Below are 22,169 nucleotides of genomic sequence, written 5' to 3' on the forward strand. Positions count from 1 at the left end.
CGGCTAAAACCAGGTTGCGGGCCCTTAGAGGCCCCCAGTTTGCATAGAGCAAGACCGGCTGAGACCCTTAGTGGTCTGCCGCGGGGGTTGCTGGGATTTGTAGTTTTCCAAAGTACCAAACAGTCTTCTTTTTCTTTTCTTCCTCTGGACTTTCACCTCTGCGGAACCCAGCGAGGCTTTTCCGGTACAAAACAGCGAAGTAGGTGACTCTACCTAGCCATTCCCTAGTTTCTCACGCCGACCTTCTTAAGCATTCTCTCACCAGAATGTCTTCAGTTAAAAATTGGATAAGCCTGGCCATCGTAGCAACCTATTCGCACCTTTCCAAGGCCCTGTGAAAACCTTGGCTGAACCCTTGACAGATAGGTTACCAACTTTCCAGGCTGGAAAGAAAAGGACCAAATACTAAGCACTTCTTATGCTAATCGTTATACAAATGCTGTTTTTCCGTGTAATCCTCATAACAAGTGATAGGAAAGGAAGGCTCAGAGAGGTTATGTAACTCTTAATCTGATCTCAATAGGGAATAGTCGGGAAGCCAAGATTGGAATAGGTCTGGTTGGTTTAAGTCTACTTCAGTCCCACGAGAGCTGAGAGGTTTTTTGTTGTTGTTGTACTCTCAGCACCAAAAACAGAGCCTGGCACTTAGTATACTTTCAACATTTCTTCACTCAACAGCTTTTTTTCTTTTTCTTTTTCTTTTTCTTTTTTTTTAGGGCCTCACCTTTGGCATATGGAAGTTGCCAGGCTAGGGGTCAAATCAGAGCTGCAGCTGCCGGCCTACCTCACAGCCACTTGGGATCCCAGCCACATTTTCGACCTACACCAGGGCTCAGGGCAATGCCAGATCCTTAACCCACTGAGCGAGGCCAGGGATCAATTCTGCATCCTCATGGATACTAGTTGAGTTCCTTACCCTAGGCTGAGCCACACAGGAACTCCCACTCAACAGCTATTAATTGAACACTTAACTAAATGCCAAGTACAGTTATGCTTGGGGTATTCAGCAGGCAAAACAAAGATCCCTATCCTCTAACTGTAGCTATATTCTAGTAAAGGAGACAGTAAATAATAACTATAGTAAATAACCGTAGAGTATATTAGAAAGTGGTAGGTGCTGGGGAAAAAAAAAAAAAAAGCCGAGTAAGGGAGTTCTAGCAATGCATATTTAAGAATCAATAAAGAGGTGGATGAGGAGTTCCCATCATGGCTCAGTGGTTAACGAATCCAACTAGGAACATGATGTTGCAGGTTCAATCCCTGGCCTTGCTCAGTGGGTTAAAGATGCGGCATTGCCGTGAGCTGTGATGTAGGTTGCAGATGGGGCTCGGATCCTGTGTTGCTGTGGCTGTGGTGTAGGCCAGCAGCTATAGCTCCAATTAGACTCCTAGCCTGGGAACCTCCACATGCCGTGGGAGCCAGCCCTGGAAAAAGGCAAAAAGACAAAAAAAAAAAAAAAAAAAAAAAAAGAGAGAGAGAGAGAGGTGGATGAGTTAGCCGTGCAGTTACTTGGGGAAAATTATAGATGAGCTGTTGAAGAGGCCCTAAGATTAAAGCGTGTCTAGAATCTTTGGGAAATGGCAAAGTGTAATTGGATCAAGGGGAGAGAAGTAGGAGAGAAGATGAAAGAAAAGAACGTCAATTTTTACTTTTGATATAACGAGAATTATTGCAGGGTTTTGAGCAGAGAAGTAATGTGATCTAACTCGTTTTAGATCCAACTACTGTATAAAACTGTAGGAGGTGGGGTTCCCACTGGGATCTGGCCTCATCTCTGCAGCACCAGGACAGCAGGTTCAATCCCCAGCCAGGCACAGTGGGTTAAAGGATCCAGCATTGCTGCAGCTGTGGCAGTATAGGGTTCAACTGTGGCTGCAATCTGATCCCTAGCCTGGGAACTCCATATCTCTTGGGGCCACCAAAAAAGAAAAAAAAAATTAAAAAGACTATAGGAGGCAATAATTGCAGCTGAAAAGTGTTAGGAGACAGTTATGTAATCCAATAGTAGCAGGTCTCAGTAAATATTTGTTCAAGTAACCCTGGACTGGATCCTTTTGATCTAAAGTGTATTTTGCCAACATTTGGCTAAACTTTATTGAGATCTCTAGGTGAAATTCTCTATTATTCTTCCAGCTATTATGCACATATGAAACTGTTTCAGGGAGTTCCTGTCGTGGCACAGTGGTTAACAAATCCGACTAGGAACCATGAGGTTTCGGGTTTGATCCCTGCCCTTGCTCAGTGGGTTAAGGATCCAGCATTGCCGTGAGCTGTGGTGTAGGTCACAGACGTGGCTCGGCGTAGGCTGGCAGCTACAGCTCGGATTGGACCCCTAGCCTAGGAACCTCCATATGCTGCGAGAGCGGCCCAGGAAATGGCAAAAACAAACGAACAAAAAACAAAAAGAAATTGTTTCAAGTAAGATTAATTTTTAAAAGTTTGTTGCAGAGGAGTTCCTGTTGTGGCTCAGTGGTTAACGAACCGGACTAGGATCCATGAGGACATGGGTTGGATCCCTGGCCTTACTCAGTGGGTTAAGGATCCGGTGTTGCCGTGAGCTGTGGTGTAGGTTGCAGACATGGCTCTGATCTGACATGGCCGTTGCTGTGGCTGTGGCTGTGGCGTGGGCTGGCAGCTACAGCTCCAATTCGACCCCTCGCCTGGGAACCTCCATATGCTGCGGGTGTGGCCCTAAAAAGACAAAAGACAAAAAAAGTTCGCTGCAGAATGGTGCCCAAAAGCATATATTTCTTTATTCAGTCAATAAATATTATATGGTACCTATAATGTTAATGAGATAGATATGATCTCTGACTTGTGGGGCTTACAATCTGATAACGAACATATAATTAATTGCAAAGTACGATTAATAGTAAAAGGGATAAAGGGGCATGGTGAGTAAGAAAAGCGGAGTAGAAGAGGCCTACTTTAGGTTGGCAATGTAGTGGAGGTATTGTGTGTAGACTCTGGCAGCGTATGGCTAGAGTTCAAGTCGAGGCTCTATTACTCCCTGTGTGATTTTGGCAAAGTTATTAATCCTTTCTGTGCTTCAGTTTTCTCAATTCCATGTGGAGAAAATAACAGTGCCTGCCTCGTATGGAGATGATAAGAATATTTACTTTCTAGGCTTGTACTGAGGGTTTTTTGTTTATTTGTTTGGAAGGTTTTATTCTTTATTTTTTGGCCACAGCCTTCAGAAGTTTCCACGCCAGGGATCAAATCCAGGCTACAGCAGTGTCAATGCCAGATCCTTTAACCACTAGGCCACCAGGGAAATCCTCATACAGTTAATATATGGAAAGTGTTTAAAATAATGTCATGTACAGTGGGTACAATGTGAGTGTTAGCACTGAATACTGGGTGAGCAGAAAAGACCTTTCTGAAGAGGTAACATTTAAGACTTTAAGGGGGAAAAAGAGGGATAATATACTCAGGGTTTTTTTGTTTTGTTTTTTTTTTGTTTTGTTTTGGTTTTTTGAGGAAAAAAGCCCCAAATGAGGAAAAGAGTTATTCTTGTTTGATTTTTTTTTTTTTTTTACGGTCCTTTTGAAAAGCTGACAATTCACTTTTCATGTTTGAACTTCAGCAACTGGGATTTCATCCTACTCAAGATTCCTACTCAGGGGAGTTCTCGTTGTGGCTCAGCGGGTAAAGAATCCAACTAGTATCCATGAGGATGTGGTTCCATCCCTGGCCTCCATCACTGGGTTGGGGATCCAGCATTACTGCAAGCTTCGGTGTAGGTCACGGATGCGGCTCAGATCTGGTGTTGCCGTGGCTGTGGCGTAGGCCTGCGGCTGCAGCTCCTCAACCCCTAGCCTGGGAACATCCATCTGTGTGCAGCCCTAAACAGACCAAAAAATACATATATATATATATATATACCAACTCAGAATTGGAAAGGAAGACAAATAGGGAGATGGATGTGAATGTTTTTTACACAAGATCAAGTGCTTGAAAGGAAGGTGTCACCAGCATCTTCACTTCCCTTGCTGATAAGTTAGTAAACTGGTAGGTAGTGAAAGCAGATGGTACCCGCTTCCAGTGAAAACAGGGGGCAGTCCTCATATTTCCAAACTGTCTGAACTTAAGAAGCTCCCTGCTGCAGACCCACCTCATTCAATGAAGCTCCCTCTTGATATTGCCAGTGTTGGGTGTGTTCTTAAAAGGGTTGATAGACACATTGGGTGGTTTGTTACAGGGACAGAGTACAGAGCTCGCTGACTGGAACATGTTCTTAGTCTTCCTTGCACAAAACGAGATTCTGGGCTCCCCGTTCTGCCATTTATGCAGGTTAGTCATTTTAACTTCTCTGGGCCATGATTTCCAGTTTAAAAAATAGATCTCAGAGTTCCCATCGTGGTGCAGCAGAAACGAATCCAACTAGGAACCATGGGGTTGCAGGTTCGGTCCCTGGCTTCACTTAGTGGGTTGAGGATCTGGCATTGCCTCGAGCTGTGGTGTAGGCTGCAGATGTGGCTCGGATCCTGCGTTGCTGTGGCTCTGGTGTAGGCTTGTGGCTACAGCTCCGATTCGACCCCTAGCCTGGGAACTTCCATATGCCACAGGTGCAGCCCTAAAAAGCAAAAAAATAAAAAAATTTTTTAAATTTAAAAATACTAAAAATAAATCTCAGAAGTTCTTTCCCACACTTTCTGAAATGTGCTTTCTAGTCTAAGAGTATGTCCCACAGTGAAAACTTGCTGCTCTGTTGCCCGCAAACCTGCTCCAGTGTTTCTTGTTTATGGGCACCTCCAGCGTGGCTCTACGAAACGGATCTAGCCTAAAGACAGAGGGGACGTCAAAGCATTCTGCAGGGTTTTTGTTTGGTTTTCATTTTTGGCCGCCCCGAAGCACATGGAGCGCCTCAGCCAGGGATCAGATCCAAGCCGTTGTCTCAAACTAAGCCGAAGCTGCTGCAACGCCAGAGCCTTAACCCCCTGTGCCCGGCTGGGGATGGAACTCTTGTCCTAGCGCTCCCAAGATGATGCCAATCCCGTTGCACCACAGCGGGAGCTCCACATTATGCAGTTTTGAGTAAAAATCTCCATCTAGGTGCACAGGGACATATTGCAGAGCCAACCTGGCCTTAGTTTTCCTTCCTGAAGGAAAGCAAGAAACTTCTCTTTGGCAGACAGCCAATGGAGATTTTTTTCTTTTAATAGAACTCTCAAAGACTCCAGGTGTTTTGAATAGGATGTTTGTGCAGTGAGGAGAGCTGCAGACTGTGAATTCCATTTTATCAATAAATTTTTGTTATGGTTTCAAGTAGCTAAAAGATTTACCAAGTTGGCCTTTCGCCTGTTCTATCACATCCTCCCAACTGCTCCCTCTTTGCTGTTGTTGCTTTTTAGGGCCACACCCAAGGCATATGGGGGTTCCCAGGCCAGGGGTGGAATATGGGAGCTGTAGCTGCTGGCCTATACCACAGCCGTAGCAACTCCAGATCCGAGCCGCATCTGTGACCTACACCACAGCTCCCAGCAACGCCAGATCCTTAACCCACTGAGTGAGGCCAAGGATCAAACCTGCGTTGTCATAGATGCTAAGTCAGACTTGATTCCCCTGAGCCACGACAGGAACTCCTCAACTGCTCCCTCTTTGAGGTACGTAAATACTATTCCCATTCTAGAGATGAGGAACCTGGAGCACTGAGAGGGTAACGAACTTGCCAAATGTCAAGGTGAGATGGTGAGGGTTAGAGCCCGAGTGTGAACCCAAGTATGTCTGTCTGCTTCCCACTCTGCTGCCACATGCTCAGTACATCAGGAGCTCCCGTGGTTTCTTTCCTTAGCCGCTTCCTCCATTTCCCAGGATACATCTGGCTTCAGCCCTTCTAAGGGATTTCGAGGTTCGGTGAAACATAGACAGTGGTGAGCCACCTCTTCATTTTCAGGAAAGCCACAGGGAGCGAATGATTATAAGGAGAGCAGCAGCAATGCAGATGAACCCATCTAACTCAGAACTGGTGTCTAGAGTTTCTTTACATTTTACAGAGGACAGCTCTGTGCCAGCCACTGGGCACTAAGCACTTTATATTCATTAACTCATGTATTCCCCACCATAACCTCGTGACAGAAATCTTATTAGCTCCATTTTACTGACAGGCTGACACTGGGGTCCAGGGAAAAGTAACTTCCCCAAGAATACCCTCTTTGGGAGTTCCCCTCATGGCTCAGTGGTAACAAATCTTAGTATCCATAAGCAGCAAGTGTGGCCCTAAAAATCCAAAAAAAAAAAAAAAAAGAGAATTTTTTTTTTTTTTTGCTTTTTAGGGCCACACAGCAGACATATGGAGGTTCCCAGGCTAGGGGTCAAATTGGAGCTACAGCTGCCAGCCTGCACCACAGTCCCAGCAAGGCAGGATCTGAGCCATGTCTACCACCTACACCACACAGCACACAGCAATGCTGGATCCTTAACCCACCGAGTGAGGCCAGGAATGGAACTCAAAACTCATGGTTCCTAGTTGGATTCGTTTCCCTTAAGCCACGACAGGAACTCTGAGAATACTCTCTTTGATGAACTTTTTATTCCTTGGCCTTTTTACAAATGTACCTAGTTATTTTTTCTGTTTAATTCCCCTCTCCTTCTCTCTCTCCTTAGATTGTAAACTCCAGGAGGCCAAGGGCCACCTTTGCCTGGTTCAACATACTGCCTGCCATGGTTACAAACGTTAATTATAGAATGAGAGAGCTGTTTACGGCGCCAAAGCTTGAACTGGCCGAAAGATTAAGCAGGGAGAAAGCACCCTCAACTCTCCCTTTCCTTTCAGAAACCATTGCGCACAAGCGCAGGAACTGAAAATATCCCAGCTCCTTTAAGACAGCCCAGCTGCCTAAAGGGATTTGGGTCACCTAAATGGATGCCCAACCGCTGGCGTTTTGCTTGTAAGTCGTTTCCAAGCAGCTCTGGCTTATTTTCTCCGCCAGGGAGGTAGGGCCCCAGGGATGACCCGGCCAGTTCTGCCTGGGAGAATACGCGGCCAGGTTGACACCCCGGCCGGCAAGGATTCCTCGCGCCGCCTTCCTGGGGCTTATCTTGGGGACCCAGCCCTGGGGGCGGGGAGGAGGGGAGCGGTTGGCAGCTGCTCTCTTCCGGGGTCCGGGGGAGGGGCAAAGGTCTTAGACCCGCCCCCATTGGGGCGGAGCCACGGCCCAGGACCTGCCTAAGCCGCGGCAGGTAAGGCGCTCCGGATCTGGGGGTTGGGGGGCGTCTCTGTGACCTAGGTTTGAAGCGATCCAGGGTGGGGACGGGGGGAGGCGCGTCTCATCCTTTAGGGGAGTGGAGCTGGCCCGGGTGGAAAGCGCTGGGAGACCTTCTTCAGTTCTGGCCCAGCCCACAGTGACGGAAAGGAACCAACCAGCCTGTTCTCTCTTGACCCTGTCTCTTCCTACCCCGTATCGCTGCCACGCGGGGATGGGCATGGGGGATGGGACTGGCAGGGACGGCCTCTAAGAAGTTTATCCTACTGAGCTTTGGGCTTTGGGGACAGCAGTCAGTAACTTAGGCTTCAGGTTTAGGCTGAAGGTTGATTTATCCGTTCATCTCTCAGGAACCTAATGCATTTTCTTTCTTCACTCACTCATCCCTCACTCTATGCCGGGCCCATTGGTAGGTTCTCTGCATGAATCTGAGAGGCCCAGCTCTCTTGGATTTAGTCTAGTGGAACTTAGTCTGGAATCTAGTCTAGAGATTTTAAATAGATGATTAGATTCAGAATGATCCCTGCAATACCTATAGCTTAATAGATACTTTCAGATGGAGAAAAAAGTAACTTGAAGATGTATTTAAGTGGAAAGCAACAAATCTAGGAAGGTTTTACTTTACTGAGAAGGAGACTTTTGAATTGGGCTTTGGAGGTTGAGTAGAAGTTTCCTAGTTGACAAAAGGGAAGGGACATTTCAGGTAAGGGAAGCAGCACAGGATGCAAGTTATAAAAGGGCCTGCCATTTTAGAGAAACACATACGATAAGAACAACTCAATATAGCAAGAAATTGTAGAAGTGAGTTCCTGAAAAGAAGATTAAGATCAGAAGGCTCTAAATGCTATGCTAAGGAGTTCCCATTGTGGCGCAGCGGAAATGAATCTGACTAGTATCCATGAGGGTGTGGGTTCGATCCCTGGCCTTGCTCAGTGGTTCGGGGATCTGGTGTTGCCATGAGTTGTGGTGTAGACTGGCAGCTGCAGCTCTGATTCCACCACTAGCCTGGGAACTTCCACATGCCATGGGTGCAGACCTAAAAAGACCAAAAAAAAAAAGAAAAAAAAGTTACGCTGAGGCCAGGATATTTCCTAGAGTTTTATCTTTTGATATGCATAAGTACCTGATGATCTCTGAAAAAAAAAAATTTATTTTGGCCACACCAGTGGCATGTGGAAATTCCCAGACCAGGGATCTAACTGTTGCCACAGCAGTGACTAGAGCCACAACAAGATAATGCCAGATCCTTAACCCGTTAGGCCACCAGGGAACTCCTGAAAATTATTTTGATATATACCCCTTCCCCATGAAAACCACAGACACATAAAACTTTAGGCAAAAAACATTTCTATAATTGGATTAAGAAAGTTATGTTAGGAGTTCCCTTGTGATGCAGTGGGTTGAGGATCTGACATTGTCACTGCAACACCCCCAAGTCCCCTCTGTGGCTCCGGTTTGATCCCTGGTGCAGGAGCTTCCACAGGCCATGGGCACAGCCAAAAAAAATATAAAGTTTTATTACCGTTGCCTCCCAAATATAAGTTTATATCAAAAGATTGGTAACATGTATTCCAATTATTCAGGCTCTAGAAATTGGAACATCAACAGGAAAAAATTTTAAAGAAGGAAGTAACCTGATTTGCTTTGTGTTTTGGGTGGGAGATAGTCATAAATGTCTAAAAAAGTGCCTTTCTTTCTTAGGCATAGGACACCATGAAGCAGCTGCCAGTCTTGGAGCCTGGAGACAAGCCCAGGAAGGCAACATGGTCTGTAAGGAAGGATTCAGACAGAGAAGCACATGAGTTTTGGTTTCATTTATAAGTAGTTTACCAACATGTTGGATCGTCTATGAAAAAGGGTAGAGATGAAACTGTCTGTGATTTCTGGCAATTAGACTCAGCCTGTCTGAGAAGGTCTTCAGAGGAAAGGTAGTGGAGCAACAGTTATCACAGAGCAGATGTTGATTTTATTAAAATCCATTTACCAGGAAGAGTAAGGCACTGACCGTCTGGCATCCTCAGCCCCAACACCATGTCTTCCCCCACGCTGTGACTCACTTTTAAGATTTTCAGGGAATTGAGGGAGTTCCCATTGTGGTACAGCGGAGACAAATCTGACTAGGAACCATGAGGTCGCAGATTCAATCCCTGGCCTCGCTCAGTGGGTTAAGGAGCCGGCATTGCCGTGAGCTGTGGTGTGGGTCGCAGACGCAGCTCGGATCCTGTGTTGCTGTGGCTGTGACGTAGGCTGGCAGCTGTAGCTCTGAATCAACCCCTAGTCTGGGAACCTCCATATGCTGCGGGTGCAGCCCTAAAAAGCAAAAAAAAAAAAAAAAAAAAAGAAAAGGAAAAAGATTTTCAGGGAATTGGATTTGGATTAAACTGGCTTGACTATGTTTTGACTGTGTGTTTAGCCAATCCTTCATTCAGCAGGTAACCCTGGCCTGGCAGGGGCAGCTGCTGTGTAGGTGCTGAAGGTATAAAGGTGAAGAGTTGGGGGGGGTGCTTCAGACTAAGGTGGTGATGGTGATGAAGAGTGATCAGTGCTGAAGCAGGGCTCACAGAAGGCCCTAGCGAGGAGGCAGTGCTTAATCCACTGCCCCACCAGGAAACTCCTAAGGACTCTGGGCTTTATCCTAAGACCAGTGGAGAGGCACAAAAGGGTTTCCAACCAGAGAATGCTCAGATCAGATTGATGGTGGGGAGAGAGCAAGAGTGGACGCAGAGAAGCCAGGGCAAAGGCTCTCCTCCAGTTCCCAGGCTAGAGGTGGAATTGGAGCTGTACCTGCCGGCCTATGCCACAGCCACAGCAACACCATATCCAAGCTGCAACTCTGACTTACACTGCAGCTTGCAGTGCTGTGTCCTTAACCCACTGAGCAAGGCCAGGGACCAAACCTGCATCCTCATGGACACTATATCAGGTTCTTAACCTGCTGAGCCACTATGGGAGCTCCTAGTTCACCTTTCTAAACCTTGGATCCTCCGTTGGAAAACTCAGATGATGATGATAATAGTACTGTCCTCAAAGGGACTTTGTGTAGGTGGAACCAGGGTTGTAGCAAAGTCAGCAGCAGGCATGGTACATTGTCAGTAATTTTTCGGGTGGAAATGGAATATAGGAATCTGACCATCAGAAGAAAGATCTGGGAGTTCCCGTCTTGGCACAGCGGAAACGTATCCTAGTAGGAACCATGAGGTTGCGGGTTAGATCCCTGGCCTCGCTCAGTGGGTTAAGGATCCAGCATTGCTGTGAGCTGTGGTGTAGGCCAACAGCTACAGCTCCAATTAGACCCGTAGCCTGGGAACCTCCATATGCTGTGGGTGTGGCCCTAAAAAGACAAAAGACAAAAAAAAAAAAAAAAAAAAAGGAAGAAGAAAGACCTGGAAAAGAAATAGAGCTTCATCAGATTGACTGATGAATATGTAAATGGGTGGTAATTGAAGCCACCAGTACATGTAAAATTGATCAGGTAAGCAAATCTAGACTGAGGAGAAAATAATCCATGAGGGATGGAAGAAAGCTGGAGGGAAAGGAGCTGGAGAAGGAAACAGTGCAGCCAAACAGGTGGTAGAGAACAGCAAGGGAGGGGTGTGGGGAAGCCAGGTTAGGAGAGAGGTATGAGACAAGGGAGGAGCCGCGAGCACCAGATGCCGGAGGTCAAATAAGACTGGGCCTTAAAAAAAAAAAAAAAAAAAAAGAGGAAAGACTGGGCCTGACAAACAGCTATGGAATTTTCTTTTCCAACCAGGAGACTTGAAGTATGCTCTCCTAATCAGCATTCATAGTATCTTCAGAGAGCAGAATAAATAGCTCTGGTTTTTAATTTTTCAAAGTCCTAGCTTTGGACTTCATGAGTAGTCTGGAAAAACTGTTAAAAATCAATAAGTTATATACTTTTCGGGGTTCCTGTTATGGCTCAGTGGTGACAAACAGGACTAGGATCCATGAAGATCCCGGTTTGATCCCTGACCTTGCTCAGTGGGTTAAGGATCCAGTGTTGCCGTCTGCTGCTGCATAGGCTGTGGGTGTAGCTCAGATCTGGCCTGGCATTGCTCTGGCTGTGTTATAGGCCGGCATCTACAGCTGCAATCAAACCCCTAGCCTGGGAACTTCCATATGCCACTGTGCAGCGCTAAAAAGACAAAACTGATTGATCAAAAGTCACACATTGAGGAGTTCCCATCTTGGCCCAGTGGAAAAGAATCCAATTAGGAACCATGAGGTTGCAGGTTCAATCCTTGACCTTGCTCAGTGGGTTAAGGATCCGGCATTGCCATGAGCTGTGGTGTAGGTCGCAGACTCGGCTCGGATCTGGCGTTGCTGTGGCTCTGGTGTAGGGCAGCAGCAACAGCTCTGATTCCACCCCTAGCCTGGGAACTTCCATATGCCGTGGGTACAGCCCTAAAAAGACAAAAGACAAAAAAAAAAAAAAGTCATACATTGAGAAAGGACCTGAACTGGGACTTGAACCAGGTCTGTCTGAATTTGAGAACTGATCTGGAGTTCCCGTCATGGCTCAGAGGTTAACAAATCCGACTAGGAACCATGAGGTTACGGGTTCTATCCCTGGCCTTGCTCAGTGGGTCAAGGATCTGGCATTGCCATGAGCTGTGGTGTAGGTTGCAGATGCGGCTCGGATCCTGCGTTGCTGTGGCTCTGGCGTAGGCTGGTGGCTATGGCTCCAATTAGACCCCTAGCCTGGGAGCCTCCATATGCCACGGGAGCGGCCCAGGAAATGGCAAAAAGACAAAAACAAACAAAAAAACTGCTCATAACTACCATACTGTGTCAGGACACACCATTGACCATTTCTGGGTATCAGTTTCCCTCTCTATCAAATGGGGACAAGCAGTGGCCCAGGGCATCCCCACTAGGCTAATGTGAGATGAAAGTAGTGACAAAATTGAAAAGTCAAAGGTTATGTGCAAAGGGAGAGTACTGTTATTAATCAGAGAAATGATGCTTTGCTGCATATGGTTTAAATTGTGCCTGGATTTCCCGTTGTGGCTCAGTGGGTTATGCACCTGACTAGTATCCATGAGAATGTGGATTTGATCCCTGGCCTTGCTCAGTGGGTTAAGGATCTGGCATTGCCGTGACCTGTGGTGTGGGATGAAGATGCAGCTTGGATCTGGTGTTGCTGTGGCTGTGGCCAGCTGCCGTAGCTCCGATTTGACCCCTAGCCTGGGAACTTCCATATGCCGCAGATGCAGTCCTAAAAAAAAAGAAAAGAAAAAGTTTCTGTGTACATATAAGACTCTTCACTCTGGTTAACTGTTCCATGAGGAATGGAAGAACACGCTGCTGCATTTATTCTCTGCTCAGGCCTCCTGAACACGTCTTCCCTCCGGCAGGTACACCTTGACCCCGACTGGAGACAGCCCCTGTGCTCGGGTTGGCCACAGCTGCTCATATTTACCCCCTGTTGGTGACTCCAAGAGAGGGAAGGTCTTCATTGTTGGGGGAGCAAATCCAAACAGGAGCTTCTCAGATGTGCACACGATGGATCTGGGTAAGACCAGCAGCTGCTGAACACGTGCCCAGTGGCCAGACAACAGGGCTTTGTGCTCCTGGCCATGACCATTCATCCCTTTCCTAAGAGTCCCAGTTCAGACCAGACAGCAGGGTTTTCCTCTAAGAAAATGAATATCATGGATGGGGTTCCCGTCGTGGCTCAGTGGTTAACGAAGCCACCTAGGAACCATGAGGTTGCAGGTTCGATCCCTGGCCTTGCTCAGTGGGTTAAGGATCCAGCGCTGGCGTGAGCTGTGGTATCCGTCGCAAATGCAGCTCAGATCTGGCATTGCTGTGGCTCTGGCGTAGGCTGGCAGCTACAACTCCGATTCAACCCCTGGCCTGGGAACCTCCATATGCCGAGGGAGCAGCCCAAGAAATGGCAAAAGAAAATGAATATCACGGAGAGGTCCCACAGGTCTCAGCAGTCTCCAAGAACACATTCACCAAACCAAGACCTCCTTGTTTGGGGGGAAAGTCCATATGGAGCCAGCCATGCATTCATCATTCTCTGGGAGACATTGGTGCTTCCGCCTCTTTCATTCACACATCCAATTAATCACCAAATGCTAAATATCTCTTATTTTCGAGATATTTCTGTCTGTCCATTTCTTCTGCTACTGTGATAGTCTAAGCTTCATTATCTTTCAGCTCGACAATTACAACAGCCTCCTCACTGGTCTGCTGGCTTCCTGGTTTACCCCTGTACAGTGCGTTTTCCACAACTTAGCCCAGGAGTATCTTCTGAAATATCAGTCTGACTGTGTCACTCCCCAAGTTCAAGCTTTCCCCAGCTTCATTTCTTGCCTGTCGCAAACCCACATTTGCTACACTGCATATCCTTCAGTTCCTTGAACTCTTGGGTCTCTGAACCTTTGCATGTATCGTTCCCTTTGCTTGGAAGGCTCTGCCCTTTCCTTATCATCTGGCTACTGTTCATCTGTCACATCCTAGGGTAAATGTCACTTGCATCAGTGAACCTTGCTCTGATACATTGGGACTGTTTTAGGCACTCCACTGTGAAGGAGAAACTCTTGTTTTCCTTCTCTGCTTCTTTTTTTTTTTTCTTTTTTGTCTTTTTAGGGCCGCACTTGCAGCATATGGAGGTTCCCAGGTAGGGGTCAAATGGGAGCTACAGCTGCCAGCCTATACCACAGCCACAGCAATGAGGGATCTGAGCCACTACACCAATGCCAGATCCTTAACCTGCTGAGCGAGGCCAGGGATCGAACCCGCAACCTCGTGGTTCCTAGTTGGATTCATTTCCGATGCGCCACACTGGGAACTCCTCCTTCTCTACTTCTGTGCCTCCTCTCAATGCTGGTCTTTGGTACTTCCCTTCTGACTGACACATGGGTGGGGATTTTTCCCCACAACAAATGACTCCACCACACCAACTCATGTTCTACAATTCGGTTCTGACAAGACCTATCAGGAGTCAGCATCAGGTGCCACAGGTGCCTCAGGCGAGACAATCGCTGCTCCCCCTCAGATGCCCATCGCAAGTCCGCTTATGCTTCTTGCCCACCAGCTATAAGGGGGGGGGTGTTACCATGACACCCTCCTCAAGGTCCGTTAACCTGCTTGAGTGGCTCACCAGAGCTCAGGAGAACAGCCAGATAGAAGAGATGCACAGGGCAAGGGAAAGAGGCACCTCTGTGCCCCGTCCAGGTGCTCCCCTGCTCCCTTTTTTTAAGGCCCAACCTGCAGCCTATGGACGTTCCCGGGGCACGGGTCAAATTGGAGCTACAGCTGCCAGCCTACACCACAGCCACAGCAATGCAGGATCCGAGCCGCATCTATGACCTGCACCACAATTCATGGGAACGCCAGATCCCCAACCCACTAATCGAACCCAGGGATCAAACCCACATCCTCATGGATACTAGTCGGATTCATTTCCACTGTGCCATAACAGGAACTCCCTAGTTCTTAATCTGCTAAGTCACAGGGGAACTCCAGGTGCCCCACCCTTGTAGCACTTCCTGAAAGCTCTCTGAACCCCTCTGCTTTGGAGGCTTCTTTGCATGGGCACAACTGAATCAGTTATGGCCACTGGTGATGGTCACCCTCCCGCTCTCTGCCCTCCCCCAGAGTTGGGATTGTCTGGCGCAGAAAGTTCCAACTCCATAATCCCAGGGCTGGTTCCCCTGGCAACCAGCCCACATCCTTAGGGGCTTTCCAAAGGCCACCTCACTAACATAAATTCAGGTGTGATCCACCGGGGTTTGTTATCAGTAACAAAAGACACCTGTATCAGTCTTTTCACTTAGGGCATCCCTAGGGTTTTCAGAGCTCTGTGCCTAGACCAGATGAAGACCAAATATACATTTCTTAATGTAAATCGCAATGCCATAACCACCCCCTGTATTTCCATAGTATTCTGTACTTTCCCATCTTTTTTTTTTTTTTGCTTTTTAGGGCTGCACCTGCAGCATATGGAGGTTCCCAGACTAGGGGTCAAAGAATCAAGAGATGTAGCTGCTGGCCTTCGCAGGATCTGAGCTGCGTCTTCAACCTACACCACAGCTCACGGCAACACCGGATCCACTGAGCCACGATGGGAACGCCCCCTTGTTACCCCTCTTCACAGCCCTTAGTCACATATGATTGTTTCTTGTCTGTCTTCCCCACCAGAGTATGAGCTCCTTGGAGTCAGGGAACATGGTTATATTGCTTCTCATTGTATCTGCAGCCATTACCACGGCACCTGGCACAAGAGTAGGTGCTTTATAAGTATTTGGATGAATGAGTGAACAAATGACTACTGTGTACAACACAATGGATGGCGGAAGGAAGCAGGTGTTTTGCTACATGTTTCATTAGGTCCATGTAAATTGTATTAGATTTCATTTACTTACAGGTAATAGAAATTCTCTTAAACCAGCCAAAAAAAAAAAAAAAAAAAAAAGAGAGAGGATCCAATGGTAGGAAATGTGGCCTAGCCTCAGGAGAGAGTGGAAGCAGGAATTAGAAAGCTGTCAAAACCCATCTACTTCCTCCCTCATTTTCTCTGGGGGAATCTGTTTCTTTATGTAAATGTTTCGTTCTCTTCATTTCCGTACTTTGGATTTCTCTGCTTCTCCACACATGGTAGAAGATGGCCACCAAATCCAGAAATCTACTTGAATTCCAAATTCTTGGGAGAGAGGATCTGATTGGCCCATTTGGGGCCCAGGATCTACCTTTGACCCTCTCAGCGAAGGCTGGAAGGTCAAGGTGTAATACAACCAAGTCTTCTGGGATCTACCTCTGGGGTTGGGAGAATGGGGACCATTCCCACAGAAGAGGGTTTATGGACTAGGCAGACAGCCCCGGCAGTGTCTGCTCTAAGACTTTTTGGAGGTTGGCCCCCACATTCCCTTTAAAGAGATCTGATGGTTGTTCACTGAGGCTTTTGAGCCTTTTCTCCTCATTTTGAGCATTTTCCCCTCGCCCAAGGTTGCCAACCATTATAAGCCATGGGACGTCCCAATCCAGGAACGGGGTGAAATGTTTTCTAGGAACACACCAGTGGGATTTAACCACCTCAGAGGGCCTCTTGCCCCGGTACGAACACGCCAGCTTCGTTCCCTCCTGCGCACCTCACAGCATCTGGGTGTTTGGAGGTGCCGACCAGTCAGGAAATCGAAATTGCCTACAAGTTCTGAATCCTGGTAAGTTGCCAAAGGTTATTTTATTTTAACACACAGGTGCAGCTATTATGTATATTTGAAAAGTGTAAAGTGGACAAAAGCTATCCACAATCCTATCTCATTAAGGCTATTAATAGCATTGCTCTATACTTACTTCCTTTCTGTCTTTTCGCCGCTTCTTTTTTTTTTTTTTTTTTTTGCCTTTTTTAGGGCCGCATCTGCAGCATATGGAGGTTTCCAGGCTAGGGGTCCATTCAGAGCTGCAGCCTCCGGCCTATACCACTGCCTCAGCAACGTAGGATCCCAAACCCACTGAGCAAGGCCAGGGATCGAACCAGCTTCCTCATGGAGGCTAGTTGGATTTGTTTCCTCTGCGCCAAAACAGGAACTCCATCTCTGCATTTTTTTTTTTTTTTCAGGGCCACACCTTCGGCATATGGAAGTTCCCAGGTTAGGGGTCGAATCAGAGCTATAGCTGCTGGCCTTAGCCACAGCCACAGCAACTCGGGATCTGAGCCACATCTGCAACCCATGCCACAGCTTGTAGCAATGCTGGATCCTTAACCCACTGAGTGAGACCAGGAATTGAACCCGCATCCTCATGGATACTAGTTGGGTTCTTAACCTGCTGAGCCACAACGGGACAACGGGAGTTTCTGGAATCTTTTTTTTTTTTTTCCTTTTTGGCCACCCTGAGGCATATGGAATTCCCAGGGGAGGGATTAGATCCGAGCCAAAGTTGAGACCTAAGCCACAATGTGGCAATTCTGGATCCTTAACCCATTGTCTTGGGCTGGGGATTGAACCTCCATCCCAGTGGTCCCAAGGTGCCAATGATCCCTTTGTACCACAGCGGGAACCCCCTGAATTTTTTTTCTTGGCTTTTTAGGGCCATACCTGCTGAATATGGAAGTTCCCAGGATAGGGGTCAAATCAGAGCTACAGCTGCTGGCCTAAGCCACAGGCGCAGCAATGCCAGATCATCTTCGACCTAGACCACAGCTCAGGGTAACACCGGGTCTTTTTTTTTTTTTTTTTTTTTTTTTGTCTTTTTGCTATTTCTTGGGCCGCTCCCACGGCATATGGAGGTTCCCAGGCTAGGGGTCAAATCGGAGCTGTAGCCACCGGCCTACGCCAGAGCCACAGCAACGCGGGATCCGAGCCGCGTCTGCAACCTACACCACAGCTCACGGCAACGCCGGATCGTTAACCCACTGAGCAAGGGCAGGGACCGAACCCTCAACCTCAGGGTTCCTAGTCGGATTTGTTAACCACTGCGCCACAACGGGAACTCCCACACCGGGTCCTTAACCCACTGAGTGAGGCCAAGGATTGAACCCACAACTTCATGGACACTAGTCAGATTTGTTTCCACTGTACCACAACAGGAACTCCCTGAAATCATTTTTAATGGCTGCATAATACTTTTTTTGTTTTTTGGCCACACCTGAGGCATGTAGAAGTTTCAGGGCCAGGGATTAAACCTGCATCACAGTGACCTGAGCCAGTGTATTGACAGCATGGGATCCTTAATTCACTGCACCACAAGGGAACTCTAATACTCAATTTTGTGACTACCATAATTCCCCCGTTTTTTTTTTAACATTTAGATTGTCTTTGGAGTTCTCTGGTGGCTCAATAGGTTGAGGGTCCACTGTTATCACCACTCTGGTTTCTGCTATAGCGAGAGTTTGGTCCCTCGCCCCACAACTTCCACATGCCGTGGGTATGGTTGAAACAAACAAAAAACATTTAGGTTGTTTTCTTTTTTTTCTTTTCTTTTTTTTTTTTTTTTAAGGCTGCAACCCAAGGCATATGAAAATTCCCAGGCCAGGGACTGAATCCGAGCTGCAGCTGCAACCTAAGCTGCAGCTGCAACAATGCTGGATCCTTAAACCCACTGTGCTGGGCCATGGATCAAACCCATGCCTCCTAGCAACCTGAGCAGCTGCAATTGGATTCTTAACCCACTGTGCCACCGGCACAAACTCTTGTCTTCAGACTTTTATCATAGACAGCAAAGCACTGAACATCTTTGTTTAGATGTCACTGACTATATTTCAAATTGCTTTAGAATTCATCCCCAGAAATAAAAGAACTAGATGAAGCAATGAACTTTAAGGCTTTTAGTACATGCTACCAAATTACTCTCTAGAAAGAATTTTTGCAACTTATCCTCTCTCTATCTGTGTTTTTATTCTTTTTTGTTTTGTTTTGTCTTTTCTAGGGCCGCACCCGAGACACATGGAGGTTCCCAGGCTAGGGGTCTAATCAGAGCTGTAGCCGCCGGCCTACGCCAGAGCCACAGCAACGCGGGATCCAAGCTGCGTCTGCAACCTACACCACAGCTCATGGCAACGCCAGATCCTCAACCCACTGAGCAAGGCCAGGGATTGAACCCACAACCTTATGCTTCCTAGTCGGGTTTGTTAACCACCGAGTGACACCCGGAACTCCCATCTGTGTTTAATAGGTCTTGTTTCACTCTTTTTTTTATTTTTTAATGATTTTTTTCCCACTATAGCTGGTTTACAGTGTTCTGTCAATTGTACACTGTACGGCAAGGTGACCCAAACACATATACATATATACATTCTTTTTTCTCACATTATCATGCTCCATCGTAAGTGACTTGATTCACTCTTGACCGAGTGAATTTTTAAGCACTGCTAATTTGATAGGCAAAAAAAACCCTTGTATCTAATTATTTAAATATGCATTTTGTTAATTAATTGTAACCTGGACATTTTTTACCTAACAGTCTACTTTTTACCTAGCCCAATTCCCTCCATCAACAATAGATTTCTTGGAGTTCCTGTCATGGCGCAGCAGAAATGAACTTGACTAGGAACCATGAGGTTGCGGGTTTGATCCCTGGCCTCGCTCAGTGGGTTAAGGACCTGGCGTTGCCTTGAGCTGTAGTGTAGGTCGCAGACATGGCTCGGATCTGGTGTTGCTGTGGCATAGGCCTGTGGCTACAGATCTGATTAAACCCCTAGCCTGGGAACCTCCATATGCCGAGGGTGCAGCTCTGAAAAGACAAAACAACAGCAACAACAAAAAAATAGATTTCTTTGCACAACATCTGGTGTTCTCTGTCACTTTGGGATGGTAATTCTTCCTACCTTGTTAAGTTTGGCAAGAATTTAAATTAACTCAAACCTGGCACATAATTAATGCTCAGTAATTGCTATTATGGTTGGTGTAGCTGTGGTTTGACAGATGGAAATCAGTGCTGGAACCATGGCCTTTTGATTTTCAGTGATGGATTCTGTTTAAATAAAATACAGTGAGAATTTGGAAAGGTTCTGTCAAACAAATTGGTTTTCCACCAGATCCTTTTTCCCTCCTAGAAAGTATAATTTGACACAGTGCACAAGAAATATGAAAGATGTAAGTGAATCATTAGTTACTTTTGTTTCTAGGGCAAGTCCCTCAGCTAGCTTAGGACTCCTCTCTGACTATTTGTGCTAATCGCAGGATCTTCCGATCCTGGGAATTGTGTACCTTCTAACTCCCCCTAAGATCCAAAAGCTCTCCAAGATGTGTAGCTATAATGACAATTACATTAAGCTTTGGATGGAGGCTGAGACTTGTTTGGTCTTTGGATTCATATTACAAATGCTTCATGCACCACTTTGTATGTTGAAGACCTTTGCAAGTGGCACAGAATCTCCCGGTCAAAAATAATGCCTTGGAATTCCTGTGTAGCTCAGCGGGTTAAGGATCCAGCATTGTCACTGCAGGGGCTCAGGTCGCTAATGTTGTGACGTTTTGATCCTTGGCCCGGAACTTCCACTTCCACATGCTGCAGATGTGGTAAGAAAGGAGAGAGAGAGAGGAAGGAAGGAAAGAACGGAGGGAGGGAAGGGCGGGGAGTGGGGGGGAGGTAAGAAACAAAAAAGAGTTGTTGGAGTTAACGAACGTGAGTAGTATCCATGAGGACTCGGGTTTGATCCCTGGCCTTGCTCAGAGGGTTAAGGATCCGGTGTTGCTGTAAGCTATGGTGTAGGTCGCAGAATTGGCTAGGATCCTGCGTTGCTGAGGCTGTGGTGTAGTCCGGAGGCTGTAGCTCTGATTCAACCCCTAGCCTGGGAACCTCCATATGCCACAGATGAAGCCTTAAACACACACACACACACACACACACACACAAAAGTTGTTCCTGATGTGATGTGTTGTAGTGGAGAATATGATAGTTTTGACAGATGTGTTCAAAGCCCTACTCTACTATTCACCAACACTGTGACCTGGTAGGGGAGGGATTTAAACTTTCTAAGCTTCTGTTCCCTCATCTCGAAGTGGAGATACTTCTCACCCGCCTCCCAGGGCTGAGTGAGATAGTGGGGGTGGCACAGTGCTCAGGGCAGTGGTTCTGCAGAGGGAAGATGCTCAGTTACTGCGTGTCTTTCTTTCTTTCTTCCTTTCTTTTTCTTTCTTTCTTTCTTTTTCTTTCTTTCTTTCTTTCTTTCTTTCTTTCTTTCTTTCTTTCTTTCTTTCTTCCTTCCTTCCTTCCTTCCTTCCTTCCTTCCTTCCTTCCTTCCTTCCTTTCTCTTTTTAGGCCCACACCTGCAACATATGGAGGTTCCCAGGTTAGGGGTCAGTAGGAGCTGTAGCCAATGGCCGACACCACAGCCACAGCCATGCCAGGTCTGAATCCCATCTGCGACCTACACTGCAGCTCACAGCAATGCTGGATCCTTAACCCACTGAGCGAGGCCAGGGGTCCAACCTGTGTCCTCACAGATGCTAGTCAGATTCGTTACCACTGAGCCACGATGTGCTCAGTATTTCTATAAAATTCATGCTTCATTCTGAAAAGAAAGAAGCTTCTTACCACTGAGCCACGATGGGCTCAGTATTTCTATAAAATTCATGCTTCATTCTGAAAAGAAAGAAGCTTCTTACCACTGAGCCACGATGGACTCATGTATTTCTATAAAATTCATGCTTCATTCTGAAAAGAAAGAAGCTTCTATATGCCTACCCAGGTGGTGACATTTTTTTCTCAACTCAGAAGAATGGAAAATGCAGAGACCTTGGTGTTATTGAAACAGAATTTGGATTCCAACTCAGCCATTTACTAGCCATGTGAGCTTAAATGAATGACTTTATCTCTGCTCCAATTCCTTTTCTGCAAAATGGGGAAACTACTATTTATTTAGCACTTGCTGTTTCGTAGGAACAGTTACTACCACTACTGAGATTGTAATAATATTTTCTACTCTCTAATGTCCACATATCCTGAGCAACTTGGCATATTTGGTTTCTCACATCCAGTGGGAGTAAATTTTAGCAGATATTGGGCACCTCTAAATGGGCACAGGGCAGGGTAGACAGCGAAGTGGAATAGGATTCAGAGAGGATGTTTGAAGGCCTCCAAAACCAAATTGACCTCATTCTTTTCTTTTTTCTTTTTTCTTTTTCTTTTTTCCTCTTTAGGGCCACACATGTGGCCCATGGAAGTTCTGGGGTTAGGGGTCAAATCAGAGCTCCAGCTGCTGGCCTACACCACAGCCACAACAATTCCAGATCCAAGCTGCATCTGTGACCTACACCACAGCTCATGGCAATGCTGGATCTGAGCAAGACCACTGAGCAAGGCCAGGGATCAAACCTGCATTCTCATACATACTAGTGGGGTTCTTAACCCACTGAGCCACAACAGGAACTCCAAATTGACCTCATTCTTAATTGTACTTGTGGCTTTTCAATCTTGGGAATTTGGGTCTCTGGGCAAATTCTGAGTATTGTCCCCTACCCCTCCTTGAAGTTGGTGGCATGAGATCCCTGCCTAGGCCAACACTATCCC

General features: G+C 46.7%; 1 protein-coding gene across 6 annotated transcripts in view; it reads left to right on the plus strand.

Moving 5' to 3' along the window:
• RABEPK (Rab9 effector protein with kelch motifs) overlaps positions 78–22,169 on the plus strand; it is a 30,757-nt gene continuing 8,665 nt past the window's right edge. Inside the window, exons 1-5 of one of the 6 annotated variants that reach the window (XM_005654539.3) lie at positions 78–199; positions 6,607–6,890; positions 8,907–8,971; positions 12,563–12,720; positions 16,226–16,378. In XM_005654539.3, coding sequence (XP_005654596.1) covers positions 8,919–8,971; positions 12,563–12,720; positions 16,226–16,378 — 364 coding nt within the window. In that variant the 5' untranslated portion in view covers positions 78–199; positions 6,607–6,890; positions 8,907–8,918. 6 annotated transcript variants of the gene reach the window in all.

This window comes from Sus scrofa, chromosome 1, assembly GCF_000003025.6.
Source record: "Sus scrofa isolate TJ Tabasco breed Duroc chromosome 1, Sscrofa11.1, whole genome shotgun sequence".
Classification (NCBI taxonomy): Eukaryota; Metazoa; Chordata; class Mammalia; order Artiodactyla; family Suidae; genus Sus; species Sus scrofa.